Genomic DNA, 23,460 nt, shown 5'->3' with positions numbered 1-23,460 from the left:
GCGATGTTGGGGGGGGGGGGGGACAAACACACAAACACGCACATACACATATATATATATATATACATATATACGACGGGCTTCTTTCAGTTTCCGTCTACCAAATCCACTCACAAGGCTTTGGTCGGCCCGAGGCTATAGTAGAAGACACTTACCCAAGGTGCCACGCAGTGGGACTGAACCCGGAACCATGTGGTTTGTAAGCAAGCTACTTACCACACAGCCACTCCTGATATATATATATGTATATATATATATATCACGTGATATTATATATATATATATATATCACGTGATATATATATATATATATATATAACAAGCTTCTTTAAATTTCTATCTATCAAATTCACTCACAAGGCTTTGGTCAGCAGAGAGCAATAATAGAAGACACTTCTTAATGTGTCATGTAGATACACATACATATTTACACTTGGAAAGGTAGATAGCTAGATAGATCATGCTTAATCTTGCCAGCAGATTAGGTGCTTTTCTAAGAAACTAATCAGACTTAGAAATGTCTGTTGGTTTACAGACCAGATCCAGTTTCATCTTGCATTTTCTGTATATTTTCCAAAAATTCCACTAAATCTCACTGGAGTTATTTGCCTTGTTTTTTGTTGGTTTTTTTTTTTTCAGAATTTAAATACTTATTGTATTTAAATGTGTGTTTGCATATTTTATTTTGTTTGTTTTAGTCATTTGACTGTGGCCATGGTGGAGCACTGCCTTTAGTCGATCAAATCGACCCCAGGATTTATTCTTTGTAAGCCTAGTACTTATTCTGTCAGTGTCTTTTGCCAAACTGCTAAGTTATGTGGACGTAAATACACCAGCATCGGTTGTCAAGCGATGTTGGGGGGATAAACACACACATACATACATGTAAATAAAAAAATATATATATATTTATATATATATATATATATTTATATATATATATATACGACTGGCTTCTTTCAGTTTCCGTCTACCAAATCCACTAACAAGGCTTTAGTTGGCCCATGGCTATAGTAGAAGACACTTGCCCAAGGTGCCACACAGTGGGACTGAACCCAGAACCATGTGGTTGGTAAGCAAGATACTTACTGTACAGCCGTTCCTATGCCTTTAATCTTTAATCTTTTCTTTTACTTGTTTCAATTATTAGACTGCGGCCATGCTGGGGCACTGCCTTGAAGGTTTTTAGTCAAATTAATCAACTCCAGTACAGTTTTTTTTAAGCCTAGTACTTATTCTATTGATCTCTCTTGCGGAACTGCTAAGTTACAGGGACGTAAATACACCAACTCCAGTTGTCAACCAGTGGTTTGGAGACAAACACACACACACACAGTTCAAATTTACAGCAAACTAGAGATGTAAAAAGGTCTCAATCGTGGATAGCTGAAAGAGAGGGTTTACGTCAACAAACCGGAAGCTCTGGTGCAACTGAAGGAGAATATCAATAAAGAAATCAGAGAAGTGGTGTCTGAAACTCTTGAGGGTGTTATGGTGCAAGTTTTAGAAAGAGCATGGGCACGTGAAGCCAAAATGGCTGCCATTTTTCATATGTGATGTAGTGGCATTGCAAAATTTGACTTGTGTATATTAATTTCCATAATGTCCTTTACATTGTATCAAAATTTCATGCATTAATTTGTAAAGTTAAGGAAGCTGTTAAAAACTGAATCCCATCAGTGACTTTTGGGACACCCTGTATATGTGTATTTATATATATATATATATCATCATCATCATCATTTAATGCCTATTATCCATGCTGGCATGGGTTGGACAGTTTGACCGGGCTGCCATGCTGGAAGGCTGCACCAGACTCCAGTCTGCTTTGGCATGGTTTTCTACAGCTGGATGCCCTTCCTAATGCCAACTACTCCGAGAGTGTAACATGTACATATATGTGTGTGATAGTGTGTGTGCGTATGTATACACAGACTCATGCAGAAACATACTTATGCATATATAGTGACCTTCTCCACTGATTAATGTATATTTCATGCTCTCTGTTTGCAGATATTTTTAATCTGTGTTTGTTTTGATTAACATTACAATCTACTATTGTAAAGATAAATAATAATTCGGTCAAGGTCATCTACTGTGAACCATTTTTAGAGCAATTAAATTAATGAAAGTTCATGTCCAAAGTTTCCTTGATGTTTACATTAGTTCTGGCCAATCACACTCTACTTCTGTTCCTCACTTGTTCTTGTCTGAACCACTTCTTTCCCACTACTTCCAAGAATTAACACTTATTCAATGGTTTCAATTTTTATTATATTTTTGTTAAGACTTTAAAAATCTGATATTAGGAGGGCAAACCTCTTGAAAATTGCGATTGTTTATGACGTAGGTGATCCAGAATACTTGGAGGTGCGAGTTTACTAAGGAAATTAAGATATGGCTATATTGTTAAGAGTTTAAGTATTAGAATTTGGTTGGTTATATCTGTCTGGGACAACAGAGGCTAGGAAAAATAAGGTGGTTCTACACTGTTCCAAACCCTTGAACTTTTGAACCAGGGTCCTATAACTTCACCATAATCATCATCATCGTTGCCATCATTACCATCACCATCATCATCATTATTATTATTTAATGTCCACTTTTTGTATGCTTGCATGGTTCAGACAGAATTTTTTAATTTTGCCGTGTGCCAAAATTTGAAACCAACATTGAGATAGCTTTAAACTTGTCCAACACTGTGACAAAGAAAGGTAGGAGTGGCTGTGTGGTAAGTAGCCTGCTTACAAACCACATGGTTCCGGGTTCAGTCCGACTGCATGGCACCTTGGGCAAGTGTCTTCTACTATAGCCTCGGGCCGACCAAAGCCTTGTGAGTGGATTTGGTAGACGGAAATTGAAAGAAGCCCGTTGTATATATGTTTATATGTATATATATATATATATATATGTGTGTGTGTGTGTGTGTGTGTGTGTGTATGTATGTGTCTGCATATGTTTGTGTAGCTGTGTTTATGTCCCCGTAACTTAGCAGTTCAGCAAAAGAGACCGATAAAGTACTAGGCTTACAAAGAATAAGTCCTGGGGTCAATTTGCTCGAATAAAGGCGGTGCTCTAGCATAGCCACAGTCAAATGACTTAAACACATAAAAGAATAAAAGAGTAAAGATAAGAAACTTATTCTGTCTGCTTTTTAATAAAGAGTAGGGAAAGGTTAAAAAAATTGACTAATATCTGTGTGTAGTGGTGGACTAATATTTATCAGTTTTAGTATCACTGTTGCAATGTTATAATAATATTTAATTGACACTTGGATGTTTCCTAAACCTGTCTGTGTTGTTTCTCTCTGCTCCAATAATTACCACCACAACTATCACTAGAAAGTAATTATAGGGTTTAGATACTACTACTACTACTACTGGCCACCATCACTACTACTATCACTAATCCCTAATCATCTCTGCTTTTGTATGTTGTGACAAAGGTTAAATACTTTAATTCTCTGTTTTGCTGACGGGAATAATGGAAGTCAAGTGCTAGTGTGGATATATGTGTATGACTATATAATTATATATGTGTAACTATGCAATTATGTGTATGTATGTCTGTGACTAATAAATTATGTGTATGTGTGTGTGTGATTATTTCATTATGTGTATGTGTATTAGTGGTGGAGACTAAGTATGTTGTGTATGTGTGTAGGTGTGTGTAAATAGACAAGCCTATATACATGTCTTAAAACTCCTTATGTAACACACTTTTTTTTTCTACTGCAATCAAGTTTAAAAATAGGAATATCTCAGGTTTTGACTGCTAAGTTTTTCTCCCACCTATTTTTATTGATAAGAATTATAAAGTGATACAGCTTCATTTTGAGATAATTTTTATTGTATATTGGTACAGTTTATACTCTTTTACTTGTTTCAGTCATTTGACTGCAGCCATGCTGGAGCACTGCCTTTAGTCGAGCAAATCGACCCCAGGACTTATTCTTTGTAAGCCTAGTACTTATTCTATCAGTCTCTTTTGCTGAACCGCTAAGTTACGGTTGACATAAACACACCAGCATTGGTTGTCAAGTGATGTTGGGGGACAAACACAAACACACACACACATACATACATATATATATATATATACAACCGGCTTCTTTCAGTTTCCGTCAACCAAATCCACTCACAAGGCTTTGGTCAGCCCAAGGCTATAGCAGAAGACATATATTGGGTTATGAAATATGTTTGTCTGTGCGGGTGTGGAGAGAGAGAGAGAGAAAGAAAGGGACAAGTAGGTGATTCTGTAAAATTATGTGTGTATTTACGCATACAATCATATGACAATCATATGACAATGGTGTTTCCATTGTTTGTTTTTGTATAAATAAGCTTAAACATACACATACTGTTGCACACACATACATGCACTCACGTGCACACACACGTGCACACTCACTTTTATATGCTGTCTACACACACCTCATATTCTTCCCTTTTTACATACACATACACTCACTCATTGTCTCCCCCTTATTCTTCCCCCCCACTCTCTCACTGAATAAGTGCAGCAAGATCAAAGATCAGAGATCAGAGCAACCAAAATGATTTTGCAATCTGAAAACTTCACACTGAAGCCCAATTATAAACAATTGTTGGTAAGTAGCTTGCTAACCAACTTCATGGTTCCGGGTTCAGTCCCACTGCGTGGCATCTTGGGCAAGTTTCTTCTGCTATAGCCCCGGGCTGACCAATGCCTTGTGAGTGGATTTGGTAGACGGAAACTGAAAGAAGCCTGTCGTATATATATGTATGTATGTATGTATATATATCTATCTATCTATATCTATATATATATATATATATATATTGTGTGTGTGTCTGTGTATGTGTTTGTCCCGCCATCTCTGCTTGACAACCAGTGATGGTGTGTTTACATCCCCATAACTTAGCAGTTCAGCAAAAGAGACTGATAGAATAAGTACTAAATTTTAAAAAAGTCCTGGGGTCAATTTATTCAACTAAAACATTTCAAGGTGGTGCTCCAGCATGGCCGCAATCAGTCAGACTGAAGCAAGTACTAGAATAAAAGAATATATACATTCTTACAAATATTCAAGGGGATGCTGAAAAGATTCTGGCTTTCAGTAAAAGAAAACGCAGGTGGATCAGTTAATTATGATTTTATTTAACATATTCCCTTCTCAGATTCACACACATGTTGCAGCAGTCCTTCAGTTTTTCAAAGCCCTGTAAAAAAACTCAGAAGGTTAGGCCTCCAACAGGCCTTTTGCAATATCCTTAAAACCAGGAACTTTTCAGCACCCCCTTGTATAATGAATATATGTCTTCCAGTGAGGAAAGCTCAGATGATATAACTTTATGCATGTCTAAATCACATATAAAATCAGTTAGTATTATATACCCTCCAATATTTTTCTATAATTTCCTAGTCATTATGAGAATGCAAAAATTCACTACATTTCAGAGTTTTCTAATTTCGAAGTATGACTGTCTTAAAAAAAAACTAAGCAGTCCATATTATATAATATGGAATATTTTCAAATGTAAATTTTAAAATCCTATTTTTTTATACATACCTGCAAAAAAGGTAAGTGAAAGAGAAAGGGCTAAGCATAGCATATCATAAAGCAAACCAGGAATAAATGTGAACTGAAAAAAAAAAAAAGAAATAAGTGACTTTTTTTATTTAAAATGTTGTTCTAATTATTTTGCTAAGTATGGGAGACAACTACGGACTTGTTTCAGCCTTATTCTTACCTCTTCACTGAAGCATAGGCCTGGACAGAACTTTCTGAAGTAGTAATGAAAAAAAGACAGTAAATAAATGTATAAGATTATACATATAAGATCAGAATAAAGCTAGAACATATCCAGAATTATCTGCTATACTTTAGAGAATACTGAAAATAAAGTTAACCATTGATTAATATGGTCTTTTGTTGGCAAATTGATTGAGTTGTTAGAGTGTTGGTTAGAATGGTATGTATTTGTTCTGGCTTTCTGTGCTACGAGTTCAAATCCTGCCACGGTCAACTTTAGTACTGGAGCTGGTTCTTCTTTCTATTCTTTCTTTCTATCAGTTTGTTTCTTTTTTTCTAGAAGAAACCAGCTGTGATAAAATCTGGAGAAGGGCGAGATCTGTTATACTTTAAAATATCCGAAACCCTCTGCATGTCATGATCTTATGACCTCACGATTCCTTCAGAAGGCTCAGACTCAAAGCAAAGCAGTAACAGCATTTTGTTTTGCTTTGCACTTTACACCACCTATTTCTCGTTTTTTATTTTAATGCACCATTTATTACACGTGTTAACACTAACTAAACAATTATTGTTTCTTGTAGATGGCATCTCTGAATAATTCAGTTTGTGAACATACAAAGTTTATTTATGTTCTACCCTGCCACTTCTGATATTAAGCACATAGTTATCAGTGTAATTGATATAAACAAAGTACTAAAAAATGTGTTTGGGTGTATGTATGGGGCATTACATTGTTAGTAATTAATGTATCAGAAATTTGTGGTGTTGGTAATTGATGTATCTGAGATTTGTAGTGTTGTGGTTCATAGATAATTAGTTTTGTTCGTTTTCTTTTTTTCATTATTAGTCATATGTTGACTAAACTATTACTTTAACAATAACCTAGATTAGAAAAAGGCACAAATAAAATAAACAGGTTTTCACATATAAATCATGCCAGCTTGAAACCCATGCTAACAGAAGCTAAAGTAAAGAAAACAAAGATAAGGATAATTAAACAATCATACACACGTGCATGCACATACATAAGGGATTTTTATTCAGATAGGTGGTTAATTGCAATATCAGAGATCTTTCAATCACTGTTTTCCTCTACTGTAGCCATGGGTTTTTGACTTAGCTTCTGGTGGGCAGTGTGCACATGCTACTGACGAAGCCCAGTATGGTTGAAATGCACGTCTAACATTTTTCACTGCCACCATTAAATGATGAGTTTTGTCTGCTGCTGATTGATATATTTGTGTTTTTAAACACAGTATGTTCCTAAGGGCTATGATCTCTGCATAAACACCACGATAAATTCACTTTTTCATGATGTATTTGTATTATGACACAAAGTCTTGTGAAAGGATTTGAAAGATGAAAACTGAAAGAAGCCCATCATATATGTATTCAAATAAATAAATAATATATATATATATATATATATATATATATAATGTATATATACACAAGGGGTGTTGAAAAGTATATACAACAGTCCTCTTTCAGTTTACATCTAACAAATTCACTCACAAAGCTTTTGTAGAAGACACTTGTCCAGGGTGCCATGCAGTGTGGATAAATCCAGAATCATGTGATTGGGAAGCAAACTTCTTACCATACAGCTAAGTCTGCACCTAAATTAGCATTTTCATGCCAGGAATTGAACCCAGGCCACCTGGTTGAAAGCCAGGACTCTTAACCACTATATTTGTGATTGTTGAAAAAGCACTTAGTCATTTTTCTTGAGTATACTAGAAAGAGTGAAGGCATATGGTCTAGTGTTAGTCTGTATGTTTCACTCTTGGACTGGGCCGTGTGTTGTATCCTTGAGCATGACATTTCATTTCATATTCTTCCTGTCCACTCAACTGAAAGTGAGAACCAATGGGGGCTGGAGGAGAGGCTGCTAACCCTGTGATGGACTGGTATTCTATCCAGATGGATAAGTTTGGCTTCATGAGCCTGTAGGCTTGTAGCAATCTTTTATTTATATTCAGGAGAGTAATGTAAAAAGGGAACACACTAACTTACCTACCCACTCACTTGTTTTGTCTTACCACATAAGTTTTAGATAACATTCTAATGCTCTGTACATTATATATATTAACATTAAGTAGCATATTGCATATTTAGTGAAGGTGATGAAGGCATGTCTAATACAAGCAAGAGTTGTGCAGTGATGTGGACGGTGGTGGTGGCTTACGGCAGCAGTGAAAGGGATATGCAAAAGTCAACCTCAGTTGGGTTTTGAACTCTGAGCACAGGAGCCAATACTGTTAGGGCTTCTACTTAACACTCTAATACTTAGTGAATTTACTATCTTACTACTACTACTACTAGTTGTTCAGTATTAATTATACCTACACTATTTGTCTTTCTATTTCTGTAGAAACACCACAGCTGAAGATGTTCAGAATATCTGTTCCTCTGCTCTCATCAGCTTTAGTATTCCTGAAAGACATGGACAGTGTATGAAACTGCTTCGCCAGCTTTTTCTGGTTCTGCAAAACTACAACGGCAAACTATGGTAAGTTGTGTTTTTTCATTCATTCATTCATCTGTAGCCTTTTGATGTTGTTGTTATTGTTGTTTAGTCCCAAGGATAATTCTGATTGAGCAGACCTAGACAACATTGCCAGGCACCAATGAGTTAGGCTCTATGTGGTATTACTTGCCCTGCTAAATATAGCAATACAAAATCTACCTCAAATTAAACTTTACTGCTTTTGCAATGAGAAGAGATAATATTGCTAGAATACTATGACTGAAAATATATATATATGACAGGCTTCTTTCAGTTTCTATTTACCAAATTTGGTTACAAGGCTTTGGTCAGCTCGAAGCGAAAGGAGAAGATACTTGCCCAAGGTACCACGTAGTGATCTATATAAAGGTATATATCTAAATACATACACATTTATTTATGTGTGAGTGTCTGTGTATCTATTTATCTATCTTTCTATCTATCTATCTATCTTTCTATCTATCTATCTATATATATATATATATATATATATATATATACACACACACACACACAGGCATACCTCACCCTATGTCGTTAATTGGTTCCAGGAGACACACTTTAAGTCAGAAAACAACTTAAGTCCAATTAACTGGTCTTTAGGCGAGGCCGAATTTACTAAACTGATAATAACCATTCCCATTTTTATACTTTATTTATGAATGCATTTTCAATAATACATGGTTAATAAAAACCATGTGTGCTAAAATCTTTTCCTTGTTATGTACAATCATTGATAGTTATCCGACTCATCCCCAAAGATCGTGCAATTGCTACCACTTTTCCACCTTTTTCAAGGCATTTTATCATAGCCAGTTTATCTTCCAGCGTTATAGCATGACGCTTAGCACTTTTACTATGAATTTTCTTAGGAGCCATGGGGGCAAAAAATAAAGTCACAAATGAATGAGAATGAGAAAGTAGCTGATAAACAGACGTAAGCATATCTGAATTCAAAACAACCGCAGGAATCAGAAGTGGCAGGAACGCCTAACCATAGATATTGGAACAACAGTGCAATATGAGCTCTGAAAGACTGATAAATAAGACAACACAGCTGATTTCATGATTTTGTTTACTAAGCTACACTACTTTATGGTGTGTATCTTAACATTTACTGTATGTATTTTAATATGATTTTATATGCTTTTATTCTTATATATTGTACAGTAACATGATTTTATGTGCTTTTAACAGTTTTCTTGTGATTTTACGATTCCAATATTTGTGATAGACAAACGTAAAGTCAAGTAAAATGACTTGACTTGATTTTTATTTTCCCATATATTATCTTTGAAAACCGATGTATAATCGAGAATGACTTAAGCCGAGGTATGGCTGTATTCATTTTTGGGGGTTACCATTTCATGGGAACATGATCAGGACACTTAGACAGGGCAAGGTTTAAAAGTCAATAAGTTATATTTATAACCATGAGTTGAACACAATATATATTCTATTTCATTCAAGGACTCCTTAGCAAATGAAGAGCACTTCAGCAAAACAGAATGTCATTTTGCTGATCCCATTGTTAGAGATAAAGCACACACACACACACATAGATAGACACATACATAAGTACCTACATACATACATACGTACCTACATACATATGTATGTACATACGTACTTGCATACATATGTACATACATACATGCATAAAAACAAACTAATTAATTTTGCACAACAGGATCTGTTTTTAGATACTCTGAAATTAAATGTAGGTATACCTGCAAATTTTAAAATTTCAAACACAAGTTTTAAAATATCAAACACAAACCAGGACTCACTTGAAATGGTTGGTTTCATTTGCATAACCATGTATTTGTTGGTAGTGAAGTTCATTATGCACAACATGGCATTTACTAGGTGATCTGACATTTCATATATATATATATATGTCTGTATGTGTCCCTGTAACTTAGTAGTTTGGCAAAAGAGACTGATAGAATAGGTACCAGGCTTTAAATGATAATGAAAAAAATGCTTGGGGTTAATTTGTTCAACTAAAACCCTTCACCCTGGTGCCCAAAATTGCCACAGTCAAATGACTGAAACAATTAAAAGATAGAAGATATATATAATATGTAGGCATGGCTATCTAGTTAAGAAGTTTACTTCCCAAGTACATGGTTTTGAGTTCAATTCCTCTGCATGGCATCCTAGTAGTCTTAGGTTGATCAAAGCTTAACAAGTAGATTTCATAGGTAGAAACTAGAAGAAGCCTGTCATGTATATATATATATATATAATATATATATATAAAACTGAGAATGTGTGTCTGTCTGTCTGTCTGTGTGTTTCCCTAAAATTTGAGAACTACACAACCAATTTCATTCAAATTTTACACATGCCTTACTTAAGGCCCGGGAGTGTTATCGGCAAAAAAAAATCTGAACTTTACAACGAGGTGTTATAATCTCAACAGCCAGGAGGTATATACATGATCCCCTTTTTTTAACAAACTTCATGTACTTTCATGTATTTATATTAATATACATATATGTGTGTGTGTATCCATATATATATAACAGAAAAGTCTAATTCTTCAATTGAATGTAACTGGGCAACGCCAGGTATCTCTGCTAGTATATATATATATATATATTGACATCTAAGAATAAGATCCAGGGATCCAAATGCTGGAAGTTTGTAAGCTTCAAATAGTCCATGGCAGGAATAGAAAACAAAAAGTAGACAGTATACAATCAGGAATAATACAATTTATTGGCATTGAAGGTTGCACACTTTATCCCATATTGAAGTTACAAGGAAATTCAAGAAGCTGAAAATTCCTGTATTAGGGTTTGGAGCGGGTAAAATTTGGGCTACATATGTTTCTTAGTTAGCCAATCCTCTGATGTAGTAATATTTACTTAATGAGGGGTACTCAGCTAAGCTATTCATCCTCAGTTTGATGAATAGCTTTGCTGAGTACCATTCATTAAGTAATTAGCTTAAAAGCTGCCCTATCTTTTTTCTCTCTAACCTCTTTCTCTCTCTCTCTCTCTCTCTCTCTCTCTCTCTCTCTCTCTCTCTCTCTCTCTCTCTCTCTTTCTGTTAATTGTTTTCAACCATCACCATCAACAGTACCACCACCACCACCACCACTGCCATACACACACCATTCAAACTTCCAATGCCACCACCATCAATACCTTTGACTTTGCCGCCTTGCCCTCCACCACCATCACTACTGTCTTTCACAATGCTGAGTGCTTTAGCTACCACCGCCACCACCATCATCACTGTCGCCTTTGCCGCTATCACAACTACTGTTCATACGATTATTATCACCCCATTATATTCACAACCGTCAATCTACTATTGTCGCTGTACCTATTACTTTCACTCCATCACGGGGAATAATGGAAATGTCATTGAATAGTGGGAATGGCGGTCAAAGTGTGACAGAAATTCATTTTGGCATTATAATAGATTATTACATCAAAGGATCAGCTCAGAAACATATGTAGCCCAGATTTTACCCGTTCCACTCCTTCAATTTGGATATATATATGTGTGTGTGTGTGTGTGTGTGTGTATGTTATGCATGTATATGCATGTTCGTGTTTCCTTTTCTTGATATTATACAGTAGTTGTAAACAAGCATTACATTCATACAAACAGAGCCCTTCATTTCCAATCTTCCATGAGTGGCTGTGTGGTAAGTAGCTTGCTTACCAACCACATGGTTCCGGGTTCAGTTCCACTGCGTGGCACCTTGGACAAGTGTTTTCTACTATAGCCTCAGGCCAACCAAAGCCTTGTGAGTGGATTTGGTAGACGGAAACTGAAAGAAGCCCGTCGTATATATATGTATATATATATGTGTGTGTGTGTATATGTTTGTGTTTGTCCCCCCAACATCGCTTGACAACCGATGCTGGTGTGTTTACGTCCCCGTAACTTAGCGGTTCGGCAAAAGAGACCGATAGAATAATACTAGGCTTACAAAGAATAAGTCCTGGGGTCGATTTGATCAACTAAAAAGGGGGTGCTCCAGCATGGCCACAGTCAAATGACTGAAACAAGTAAAAGTGTAAACATTGGCAAGTATTACCTTGCTTGGAAACAGGTAAGTGTTAGTGATAGGAAAGGAATCTAGCTGTAGAAAATTTGCCTCAACAAATTCTCTCTCATACAAGCATGGAAAAGTGAATGTCAGACAGTGAGGACATATATGATTCAACCAAGGAGCCTCTACTTAGTCACTTAAGCAGCTAGAAATAACAGCCAAATATCCTTTCAGCTACACACTATTGTCTTTGAAAGATGAAGTATGTATTAGATAAAGTTATTTAATGATTACAAAGTGTAGTATACTACACCTTATAACCATTAATAGTCAGTGGTCAGGCGCAGGGTGTGTTAAGGACATAACTAGCTATGTGTCTGGCACTTTGCAAATAAAATCAGAAGAGGCTTGGCAATGTCATTATGAAAGACTTCAGAACATGGAGAATGAATGGGAGGAGGAAAGTCTGCTAAATGTTGACCCAATTGAGGGACCAGTTACCCGAATTGATAGTACCTTAGAAGATAAAGCAATTAAGGATATTAAGACAGGGAAAGCTCCCAGCCCATCAGGTATCATCGCTGAGATATTTGAAATATCTGGTAGTGTGGGTTATGGTCTAGTCACCCTTATTGTAAATCAGGTGGTTCACAAAAGAGTCATACCCAATAACTGGTGTAGCAGCACCATAGTCAGCTGCTATAAAGGTAAAAGTGATCCTTAGAAATAATTACAGAGGTATCAAATTGTTGGATCGGGTGATGAAAGTTACAAAGAGAGTCATAGTCCAACTAGTTAGGGAGAGAGCCTAGATGAGATGCAGTTTGATTTTGTGCGAGGTAGAAGCACCACTGATGCTATATTTCTGGTAAGACAGCTGCAGGAGAAATACACAGCCAAAGATAAGCCTCTGTACTTGCCTTTTGTTGACTTGGAGAAAGCCTTTGACAGGGTCCCTCTGATCCCTTATCTTGTGGTCAATGTGGAAACCAGGGATAGACAAGTGATTGGTAAGAGCTGTATAAGCCATGTACTGGTATGCTACCAGTAAGGTGAGGGTTGGTAATGAGTAGTGATGAATTCAGGGTGCAAGTAGGGGTTCACTAAGGATTGGCCCTCAGCCCCCTCTTGTTCATCATTGTCCTCCAGGCAATACCAGAGAAATTTAAGATAGGCTGCCCCTGGGAGCTCCTCTATGCTGATGACCTTTTTCTTTTAGCTGAATCACTACCAGAACTAGAGAAATTCCAGGTATGGAAGAAAGGTCTAGAATCGAGCCTTAGAGTTAACCTAGCAAAAACCAAAGTTTTAGTAAGTAGGAAGGCAAGCAAATCACAAATCCCTTCAGATTGATGGCCCGGGTTGATATGTAGAAAAGGCATAGGTGGAAACTCCATAAGATGCACCCAGTCTAAGCTTTGGACACATAAAATGTGCAGCAATATCAGAGAAAGGTTAACAGGGAAAATAGCTTTTGTATGTGGAAGATGCACTGAAAGTGTACAGAAAATAAACTCTATCAACTGCCAGTGGAGTAAGCTAGAGATAGTAGATAGCTTCCATTATCTAGGTGACCAAGTTAGTAGCGGAGGTGGGTGCTCCGAGAATGTAGCTGTGAGAATGAGATTAGGCTGAGCAAAGTACAGCGAGCTCCTACCTCTACTGACAACAAGGGCCTCTCTCTCAGAATGAAAGGCAGATTGTATGATGCCCGTGTGCAAACAACTATGCTACATGGCAATGAAACATGGGCTGTGATGGCCAAGGACATGCGTAGGCTTGAAAGAAATGAAGCTAGTATGCTTTGCTGGATGTGCATGTTCGACAGAGTGTCAGCATCTTGAGAGAAAAGTTAAGCATAAGAGGCCTCAGATGTGGTGTGCAAGAGATCGACTGCACCGGTATGATCATGTGATGGGTATGGATGAGGACAGCTATGTAAAGAAGTGCCGATTTCTAACTAGAGGGAACTTGTGGTAGAGGTAGACCCAGGAAGATATGGGACGAGGTAGTGAATCATGATCTTCAGACTTTGAGTCCCACAGAGGCAATGACTATTGACTGAGACCTTTGGTGATATGCTGTGCATGAGAAGACCTGTCAAGCCAAGTGAAATTGTAGTCATGGCTGATACTGGTGTCACATAACAGGCACATAAAAAGCACCTTTCAAGCATTGGGTCTCACAAAAGCAAACTAGCTGAGCTCCTTTCAAGTGTTGGTCCTCATAGAGACAATGACTGAGATCTCTGGCATTATGTCATGCTTAAGAAGAAGACCCATCAAGCCAAGCAAAATTGCAGTCATGGCAGATACCAGTGTCATGATAATGGCACCTGCGCCAGTGGCACATAAAAGCACCCATTACATTCTCAGAGTGGTTGGCATTAGGAAGGCCATCCAGTCATAGAAACCATGCCAAATCAAACTGGAGTCTGATGCAGCCTCCCAGCTTGTCAGCCCTTGTCTCTTTTGCCAAACCTCTAAGTTACAAGGACGTAAACACATCAACATTAGTTCAAGTGATGGTGGGGGAACAAATATGGACACAAAGATACACACACATAGACATTTTTTAGAGATTTCCATAATATCTTCTGTTATTACTTCTCCAACAAAGATCCCATTATAAAATGTTAGTCACTATTTCATTTCATATCACACCAATATACATACAGTTTTATTGTCTGTATTATCTGTCCAACTCCTGCTTAACTCTTTTGATACCAGCCTGCCTGAAACCACCTCTGGCTCTGTAGTACAAATAGCTTGCTTTCAAAAGTTCTGAATTAAAATCTTCCACCAAACCTTAATTACAATTTAGGTTCCGAACACTAACACTAGCTTAATGATAACTAAGTTGTATTATTAAATTCTTTGTTATATTTAAAATTAATTGAAAGAAACACAGAGCATCTCAACAGAAATATGGTAACAAAAGAGTTAAAGAGAATCCATCACTAAACTGACAATTCCAATGACTAATGCAGACTTCTGTTGTGTGATATAGGACACATTATCTACCAAATATGAAGCAAGTGGAATTTTTCCACAGTACTATATACCCAGGCATGTTTGGTTGTCATTCTTTGCTCTTTTTCATTTTTTTGTACCAGACATCATTTCATTGCATTATCATACATTTTATCTCACTTATCCAAAACCTCGATGGCCTTTTCTTCACCAGCTCTGAGGTTAATGTTTGCTGAAGATGAAGCCTTTAGCTGCTTTCAGAACTTCTTTCTTCTAACCAACTGCCTTTTGATTTCCTTGGAGGAACAGGAGTTGTGTAGGCAAGATACAGAAAAGAAGTGGGATGGGAAAGGAGTATATACTATGAATGGAGATGAAAAGATAAAAAATAGCAAACAAGAGAAAAGAGTAAAGCTTTAAAATAAACAAACGATCAAATTGTAATTCTGCAGAATTTATAGAAATATCTCTTGAATGAATTGTGTTCTAATCTTGTAGCAGTTCTTTTGTAATTCCTTATCATCTTTATAGCAATTTTGAAGCAATATTTCTATAGGAAATTGTATTGTAATTCTCTTGCAGTTCTGAATCAATTTAGCTGCAATTTAAAGCAATATTTCAGTAGAAATTAAGGCAGTGAGCTGGCAGAATCATTAGCACACCAGGCAAAATGCTTAGTATTTCATCCATCTTCACATTCTGAGTTCAAATTCCACCAAAGTCAACTTTGCTTTTCATTCTTTTAGGGTTGATAAAGTAAGTACCAGTTGAGTTCTGAGGTTGATGCAGTTGACTTAACCCCTCCCTCGATATTGCTGGCCTTGTACCAAAATTTGAAATCAATATTTCTGTAAGAATTTTACTGTAATTCTGTAGCAACTCTTGAGCAATGTCTGATATTGTTGTCTCTCATGATGTTTATGTTCCAGTATACCTTCAAAACTATTGTCAAACCTCTTTCTATCTGCTGTGGTGGTGAAGAAGAGTAACCGGGAATGTCTGCTATGTAAACAGATCTTTATTGAACTGCTGGCTTCAGATGAGGATGAAGATGGTAACCATATGGCTGAGATGTTCAACAACAGTGTTGATGTTTCCAAGGCCATCGACAGTTTACCTTTCTATTTGGTACAGGTGAGACCCTACTTCAACCTTTTTTGTTTTATTGTTTTACTAGCAGTATAGCCCAGCATTGCTTGGGTTTGTTTTGACCCTTTAGAATTGGAATTTTTGAAAAGTAAAAATTTTGCATTATGTAGCTTGTTATTCTCTTTAAGTGAACATTTTTCTGGTTGAAATACACCGAAAAATGGCAACACAGCAGTCAAAAAATCGTAAAAAATAGGGATTTTCATAGAAAAAAAAAGCCCCTTTTTGATGTAAATAATTTTTAGTCTTAACATGGTCTAATTTGAATTTTTTCTTCTACTGAATGAAGAGCATGCCTTCTTCTATCATACTCTCAATTTTGGTCAACTTGTGCTGCAGGGACTCGGAGGAAATAGTGTTAGTTGAAGGCTACCAAACCTGCCACACACAGACAACTTCAGCTTTATATATATAGATTTCTGTTTTCCTCTGCTATCCTGAGAGGATTGTGTTTATTTGAACAGCTTTTGTTGTTGTTTACCTACAAGACAACCTTCATTGACCAAAAGTAGTGGTTCTCAATCTTTATGATTTGACTAATATCTTGTAAACGAATTTGGAAGACAGAAACTGTTTAAAGGCACAGGAGTGGCTGTGTGGTAAGTAGCTTGCTTGTCAACCACATGGTTCCGAGTTCATTCCCACTGTGTGGCACTGTGTGGCACTTTGGGCCGACCAAAGCCTTGTGAGTGGATTTGGTAGACGGAAACTGAAAGAAGCCCGTCATATACATATATATATATATATATATATATATATATGTGTGTGTATGTTTGCGTATCTGTGTTTGTTTCCCCCCCAATTACTTGACAACAGATGGTGGTGTGTTTACGTCCCCGTAACTTAGCGGTTCGGCAAAAGAGACCGATAAAATAAGTACTAGGCTTTCAAAGAATAAGTCCTGGGGTCGATTTGCTTGACTAAAGGTGGTGCACCAGCATGGCTGCAGTCAAATGACCGAAACAAGTAAAAGTGATGTATGAATGCATGTCTGCATGCATATGTCTGTGTGTTTGTTTGCATTCTTTTGCTTCTCCAAATTTTGCTGGGCTACAAGCAGTGACATTGTTATTTCTACTGTTAACAAATCATCTGCTGGATTAATCACCCAAAGACATGTGGAATAAGAGATTCCTTACATGAAAAGCAGGTATGGGTTAGTGACATGAATGACATCATCATCAACATTTAACATCTGTTTTCCATGGTTTGGATGGCTTGACAGGAACTGGTAAAGCCAGCGATCACACCAGGTTCCACTTCCTGGTTTCACTAATATATTTGTCAAACCCATGCTCTCTTGGAAAAACAGACATAAAAGGAACAACTATAACGAATGATATACTGGAGTTCAAATCCAAAAAAACTACTGGTACACTTTGTATGGTTAGGGAAATAAAAATCTGTTCTAAAGTTTAAATATTTAAGTAAAAAATAAAGAAACCTATTGCCCGCTTTGTTTTAATTAGCAAAATTATTCTTTTACTCATTTAAGTCGTTTGACTGTAGTCATGCTGGAGCACTTCCTTTACTCAAACAAATTGACCCAAGGACTTATTGTTTGTAAGCCTAGTACTTCTATCAGTCTCTTTTGCCAAAAACCACTATGTTACGGGGATGTAAACACACCAACATCAGTTGTCAAGTGATGCTGGAGGACAGACACAGACACACAAATACGTATATATGTGTATATATATATATATATATATATATATATATATACGCGATTCTTTCAGTTTCTGTTTACCAAATCCTCTCACAAGGCTTTGGTTGGCCTAAGACGCCACTTGGTGGGACTGAACCCAGAAGCAAGCTTCTTACCACACCTTCATTCCTGCACCTATACTCTTTTACTCTTTTACTTGTTTCAGTCATTTGACTGTGGCCATGCTGGAGCACCGCCTTTAGTCGAGCAACTCGACCCCGGGACTTATTCTTTGTAAGCCCAGTACTTATTCTATCGGTCTCTTTTGCCGAACCACTAATTGACGGGGACATAAACACACCAGCATCAGTTGTCAAGCAATGCTAGGGAGACAAACACAGACACACAAACACACACACACACATATATATATATACATATATACGACGGGCTTCTTTCAGTTTCCGTTTACCAAATCCACTCACAAGGCTTTGGTTGGCCCAAGGCTATAGTAGAAGACACTTGCCCAAGGTGCCACACAGTGGGACTGAACCCAGAACCATGTGGTTGGTAAGCAAGCTACTTACCACACAGCCACTCCTGTGCCTATATTAATAAATTTAAACAAGTTTGTTATTAGTATGGATTTTCTCAAGTCTCCAATTATTTTCTTCAAAATCTGCACCATACCTAGATATCCCTTGCTGCTCATCATTTGAAAATCATTAATCAAAGATATTCCAGCCATAACTATCTTTTAACTTTTATCTTTTATTTGTTTCAATCATTAGACTGCAGTCATGCTGGGGTACCGCCTAGAAGAATTTTTAGTTGAACGAATCAACCCCAGTACTTTTTTTTAAGCCTGAACTTATTCTATCAGTCTTTTTTGCCAAACTACTATGTTACAGGAATGTAAACATACCAACACTGATTGTCAAGCTGTGATGGGCAACAAACACAGGCACTATCACACACACACACACATACACATGATGGGCTTCTTTCAGTTTCTGTCTACAAAATCCACTCAAGGCTTTGGTTAGCCCAAGGCTATTGTAGAAGACACTTGGCCAAAGTGCTGTGCAGTGGAACCGAATCCAGAACCATGTAGCTGGAAAGCAATCTTCTTGCCACACCCCCAACACTTGACTACCCTATCTTTTTTAAATAGTAGGGATCATAATATTCAATGCATTTTCCTTTTTAAGTTTCTTAAAGGAGAATAGGTTGATATTTCTAGCACTGCCGTGTTATCTGCCATTCTATTGTTTACTATCTTCATGAAACCTATGTATAAAGGATTGCATTAGATATAACTCTACCATCACCTTTTCCTTCCTTTACACCCACCATTGTCCACTCTCATAACTATCCCTCATTCTCACTTTCCTTCTACCACCCTCTCATTCCATTCACCCTCAACTATCATACTCTTGCTCCCTTTATGCACTTATCCTGGTTCTTCTTTGGCAATCATTGGTCTCACTTCTATCCACTTTCTTTCTCTGTCATGTCACCTTGAACAAATAATTAAATCATGGAACTGTGAAGACACTTTACTGTATTTATTTTGTGATGCTCTGTGTTTCTTTCAATTACTTGGATTATAACAAAGAATTTAGTAAAATAACTTAGTTATCATTCAGCTCGTGTTAGGAACATAAATTGTGACTAAGGTTTGGTGGAAGATTTTAATTCAAAACTTATGAAAACAAGACCTTTGTACTCAGAGCCAGAGCCGGTTTCAGCCGGGTTGGTAATGAAAGGGTTAAATTTACTGGGAACAAACGAACCCACACCCAGCACCCTTTGGTGAATGATTGAAGATGGTAAGGTGTGATTTTGAGGGAGATTTGGCCACTATGTGGAACAAACTGAGCAACAACTAAGAGGCTATCTCACTGGCTTATTTATGATCAACTCATTTGTTCTTGTTGCTAGAAATTATTAACTGAATTTGCCTCAAATCACACAATATTATGTTTAAATAAGATACCGGATAGTCAAGGCTGGAATGTCATTAATCACATAGATGCCATATCAGGGCTGATTTCAAATCTAAACAAAAGTGTATTTCAGTGATTCAGTTAAATTCTACTCTATTTTTCAGGGACAAAAGATTGGTTGTTTGGCCAGGATGGTTTCTGAAGCTGTAAGGTAAGTTTAGATGCTTACGATTATAATACATCTTATTGCTAACATTACAGCAATACTTGAGAATGAACTATGCCATGTGACAACTAATAGGAGTGATGAGGAAGAGAGGTGGTGTTGTCAAAGGAATAGATTATTTTAGGTTATGAAGTTAGAATCACAGCAATACACATGAAAGTAGGTCATCAGAATTCTGTGTCCTGGACCATAACAAAATAAAAACAAGAAAAGTCAAGGTTAGAATGGTAGAGGAAGAGTAGAGATATGAGGATTAATTGTGATGTTTTAAGGGCTATGGAACACAAAGAATAAAACAAAGCCTAAAAGTGTTTGATGGGGAGGAAGGGAAGAAACACAGCATCTGCAAGTCGTGGCTACTGAAACAAATATGTTGTCAGGGTTAGGGAGAAGCAGATAGGAACAAATATATACACATGCACACATGGATGTGTGTGTCTGTGCATACTGTGATAAACAGACAGACACATGCTTACTGAGAGATGCACCAATAATCATTAACATATTCCCATCTGTGCTTGATTGTTCTCTTAAACATGAGCTGCATGGTTGTAGATTTTCAGTGCTGCTAGCTAGGGGCATACACTGTTGCACAGATGTGGCAACAACAGGTGCCTCTTGTAACAGTTGTTCAGAGAGATTACCACTAAGCTGTCCAACCCATACCAGCATGGAAAACAGACATTAAGTGTTGATGATAATGATCATGATTTGCTGAGTCAACCTGATATCTGACATTATTTATCTGAAAAGCAAAGTAGAACAAATAAGAAGAAAGCTAGCGCTCTTGAAAGAGGTGTCCTCAAAAACTGATGTACCCTGTATATCATCATGATCATCATCATCAACATTTAATGTCTGTTTTCCATGCATGTGGGTTGGACAGCTTGGCAGGAACTGGCAAGGACAGGGGCTGCACCAGGTTCCATAATCCATTTTGGTTTGCTTTCTACAGCTGGATACCCTTCCAAATACCAGCTACTTTTTACATGGTAACAGCACCAGAGTTTTTTTTTTTATATGGTACCAGCACCCACACTAATACTTTTTATGTGGTACCTTGGTTTTCCATTTAATGACTCAATTGGTTCTGAATGTCCAGAATTTAAGTGCGAGGTGAATTCACTTAGAAATAATGTTACAACTGTGGTTACTTTCTTGACTGTTACTAATCATATGGTTATTCTGATATTGCCAAATGTGGACCAGTCCTTAAATTTGCTGGTCAGTTTAGAATGAAGTAATATTAGGTTATCTGATGTAAATTGGTAAACTGTAGGATTAATAACAATGAAAAACTTGCTAGACTAACTACATTATTTTAGAATTAATTAGATTTATACCTTTCCACTAAGTGACTGTTTTCATTGGCTGTGTTGCGTTAAAACCTGCTAGGTCTGGAAATTAACAAATTTAGCAGCATTGAGTGGAAGAGTGAATTAATTCAAATTTTTTATGAAGAAAGAACAACAGAGGCAATGTGAATGCAATATATACATATAACAACTTGCAAACTAACTGAATGACTAAGTAAACAAATATTCATGTGCATTCTCAAGGTGCATTCATCATCAGCATTATCAAGATTTAACATCCGTTTTCCATGCTGGCATGGATTGGATGGTTTGACAGGGGCTGGCTAAGCAGAAGACTGCACCAGGCTTCACTGTAGCTGTAATTAAACTTTTAAAGCAAGCTATGAATGTTTGGCATTTTATTTTGAACAATTAACCATTAAGTTTTTCTTTTCATAATCTTCTGGAAAATATCATTAAGGTGGAAGAGCATTAAGTATATATATGTATGTGTGTGTACATATGTATGTGCATGCATGTATATATATATGCAAATATTTTTACTGTTAGATATAATTACCTTTATCTAAATCTGGATACACCCATCTTTATACACACTCATTTTATTCTGTTTATGGGAGGAGAGAAGTCCTTGGCTTTCATTCCCCACATATTTGTTGGCTTTCTTGTTGGTAATGTTTTTTCGTATGTATATGCAAAAATGGAATTCTTTTCCCAAATAAATTGCACATCATATTCAAAGCTTTGATGAAGTTATAAGGTGTTATTCAGGAACTCAACTATGAGTTCACTGCATCTGATAGCAGAAACAGCTGTAGTTCATTTCATTTTCTTATATATATATATACTCTTTTACTCTTTTACTTGTTTCAGTCATTTGACTGTGGCCATGCTGGAGCACCGCCTTTAGTTGAGCAAATTGGGCCCAGGACTTATTCTTTGGTCTCTTTTGCCGAACTGCTAAGTTACAGGGACGTAAACACACCAGCATTGGTTGTCAAGCGATGTTGGGGGGACAAACACAGACACACAAACACACACATATATATATATACATATATACCACGGGTTTCTTTCAGTTTCCGTCTACCAAATCCACTCACAAGGATTTGGTCGGCTTGAGGTTATAGTAGAAGACACTTGCCCAAGGTGCCACACTGTGGGAATGAACGTAGAACCATGTGGTACTCTTGTGCCTATATATACTTTTTTTTATATATTTTTTTGCAATTACTTTTTCTCCTTTTAGTTTTCCATTTTGATCTTCCTTCTGATGATAGAACAGCATCCAAAACATTGAGACTTCCTTCTTTTTAAACATTAAACTGATATATTTGTCCCTCCCATGCTGTCTTCTTTTTTTACTCATTGCCTTCTGCTATATATATATATATATATATGAAATATTGCTAATCTTTATTTAAAATAAGTAGAAAGAAATTAAAGTGTGACATTATGTTGCGATTATATGAAATGTGTCTTAGCTATATATGTTTCACACCACTAAAACTAGATCACCTTGACTTTTAATTTATATTTTGATGTTTTTGTGGATATCTGTCCTCAGGTGGCTATCTTCTGGCAATGCTGAAATCGACAAACAACGTAGAGCCTTCACGTTCATTGTGGCAGTTGTCAGTCTTCATTCTGAGATCATCAAAAGAGGTGAGATACTCTCTCTGCATGTGTCTCTTACTAAACATGAGAATAAACCAAGCTACACTATAGATCATCTGGAGAAATTATATAGCTGGACAAGTTGGTAGGTTGTCAGCATCCTAAGCAAAGGTTCATATTTCATCAACAGTGTTGCATGTTGTCATCAGAAAAGAATCTTCAACCTCACAGACCTAGTCTGTATTACTGTAAATAGGTACCATAGTAGTTGTACCATTCACTGATGAATATAGATAAAGTACCATGAAAAATTGGCACA

The 23,460-nt window shown here is 36.8% G+C and overlaps 1 protein-coding gene across 1 annotated transcript in view; it reads left to right on the top strand.

Moving 5' to 3' along the window:
* Nucleotides 1-23,460, top strand: part of LOC115211704 (AP-5 complex subunit zeta-1) — a 57,348-nt gene that overhangs the window by 7,323 nt on the left and 26,565 nt on the right. Inside the window, exons 2-5 of the mRNA XM_029780355.2 lie at nucleotides 8,112-8,249; nucleotides 16,166-16,370; nucleotides 20,147-20,193; nucleotides 23,092-23,189. Coding sequence (XP_029636215.1) covers nucleotides 8,112-8,249; nucleotides 16,166-16,370; nucleotides 20,147-20,193; nucleotides 23,092-23,189 — 488 coding nt within the window. The remainder of the gene's footprint in view (nucleotides 1-8,111; nucleotides 8,250-16,165; nucleotides 16,371-20,146; nucleotides 20,194-23,091; nucleotides 23,190-23,460) is intronic.

The sequence above is a fragment of the Octopus sinensis genome, linkage group LG5, assembly GCF_006345805.1.
Source record: "Octopus sinensis linkage group LG5, ASM634580v1, whole genome shotgun sequence".
Taxonomy (NCBI): domain Eukaryota; kingdom Metazoa; phylum Mollusca; class Cephalopoda; order Octopoda; family Octopodidae; genus Octopus; species Octopus sinensis.
Note: the sequence above shows the minus strand (reverse complement) of the source record. Positions and strands in the feature narration are given on the sequence as shown.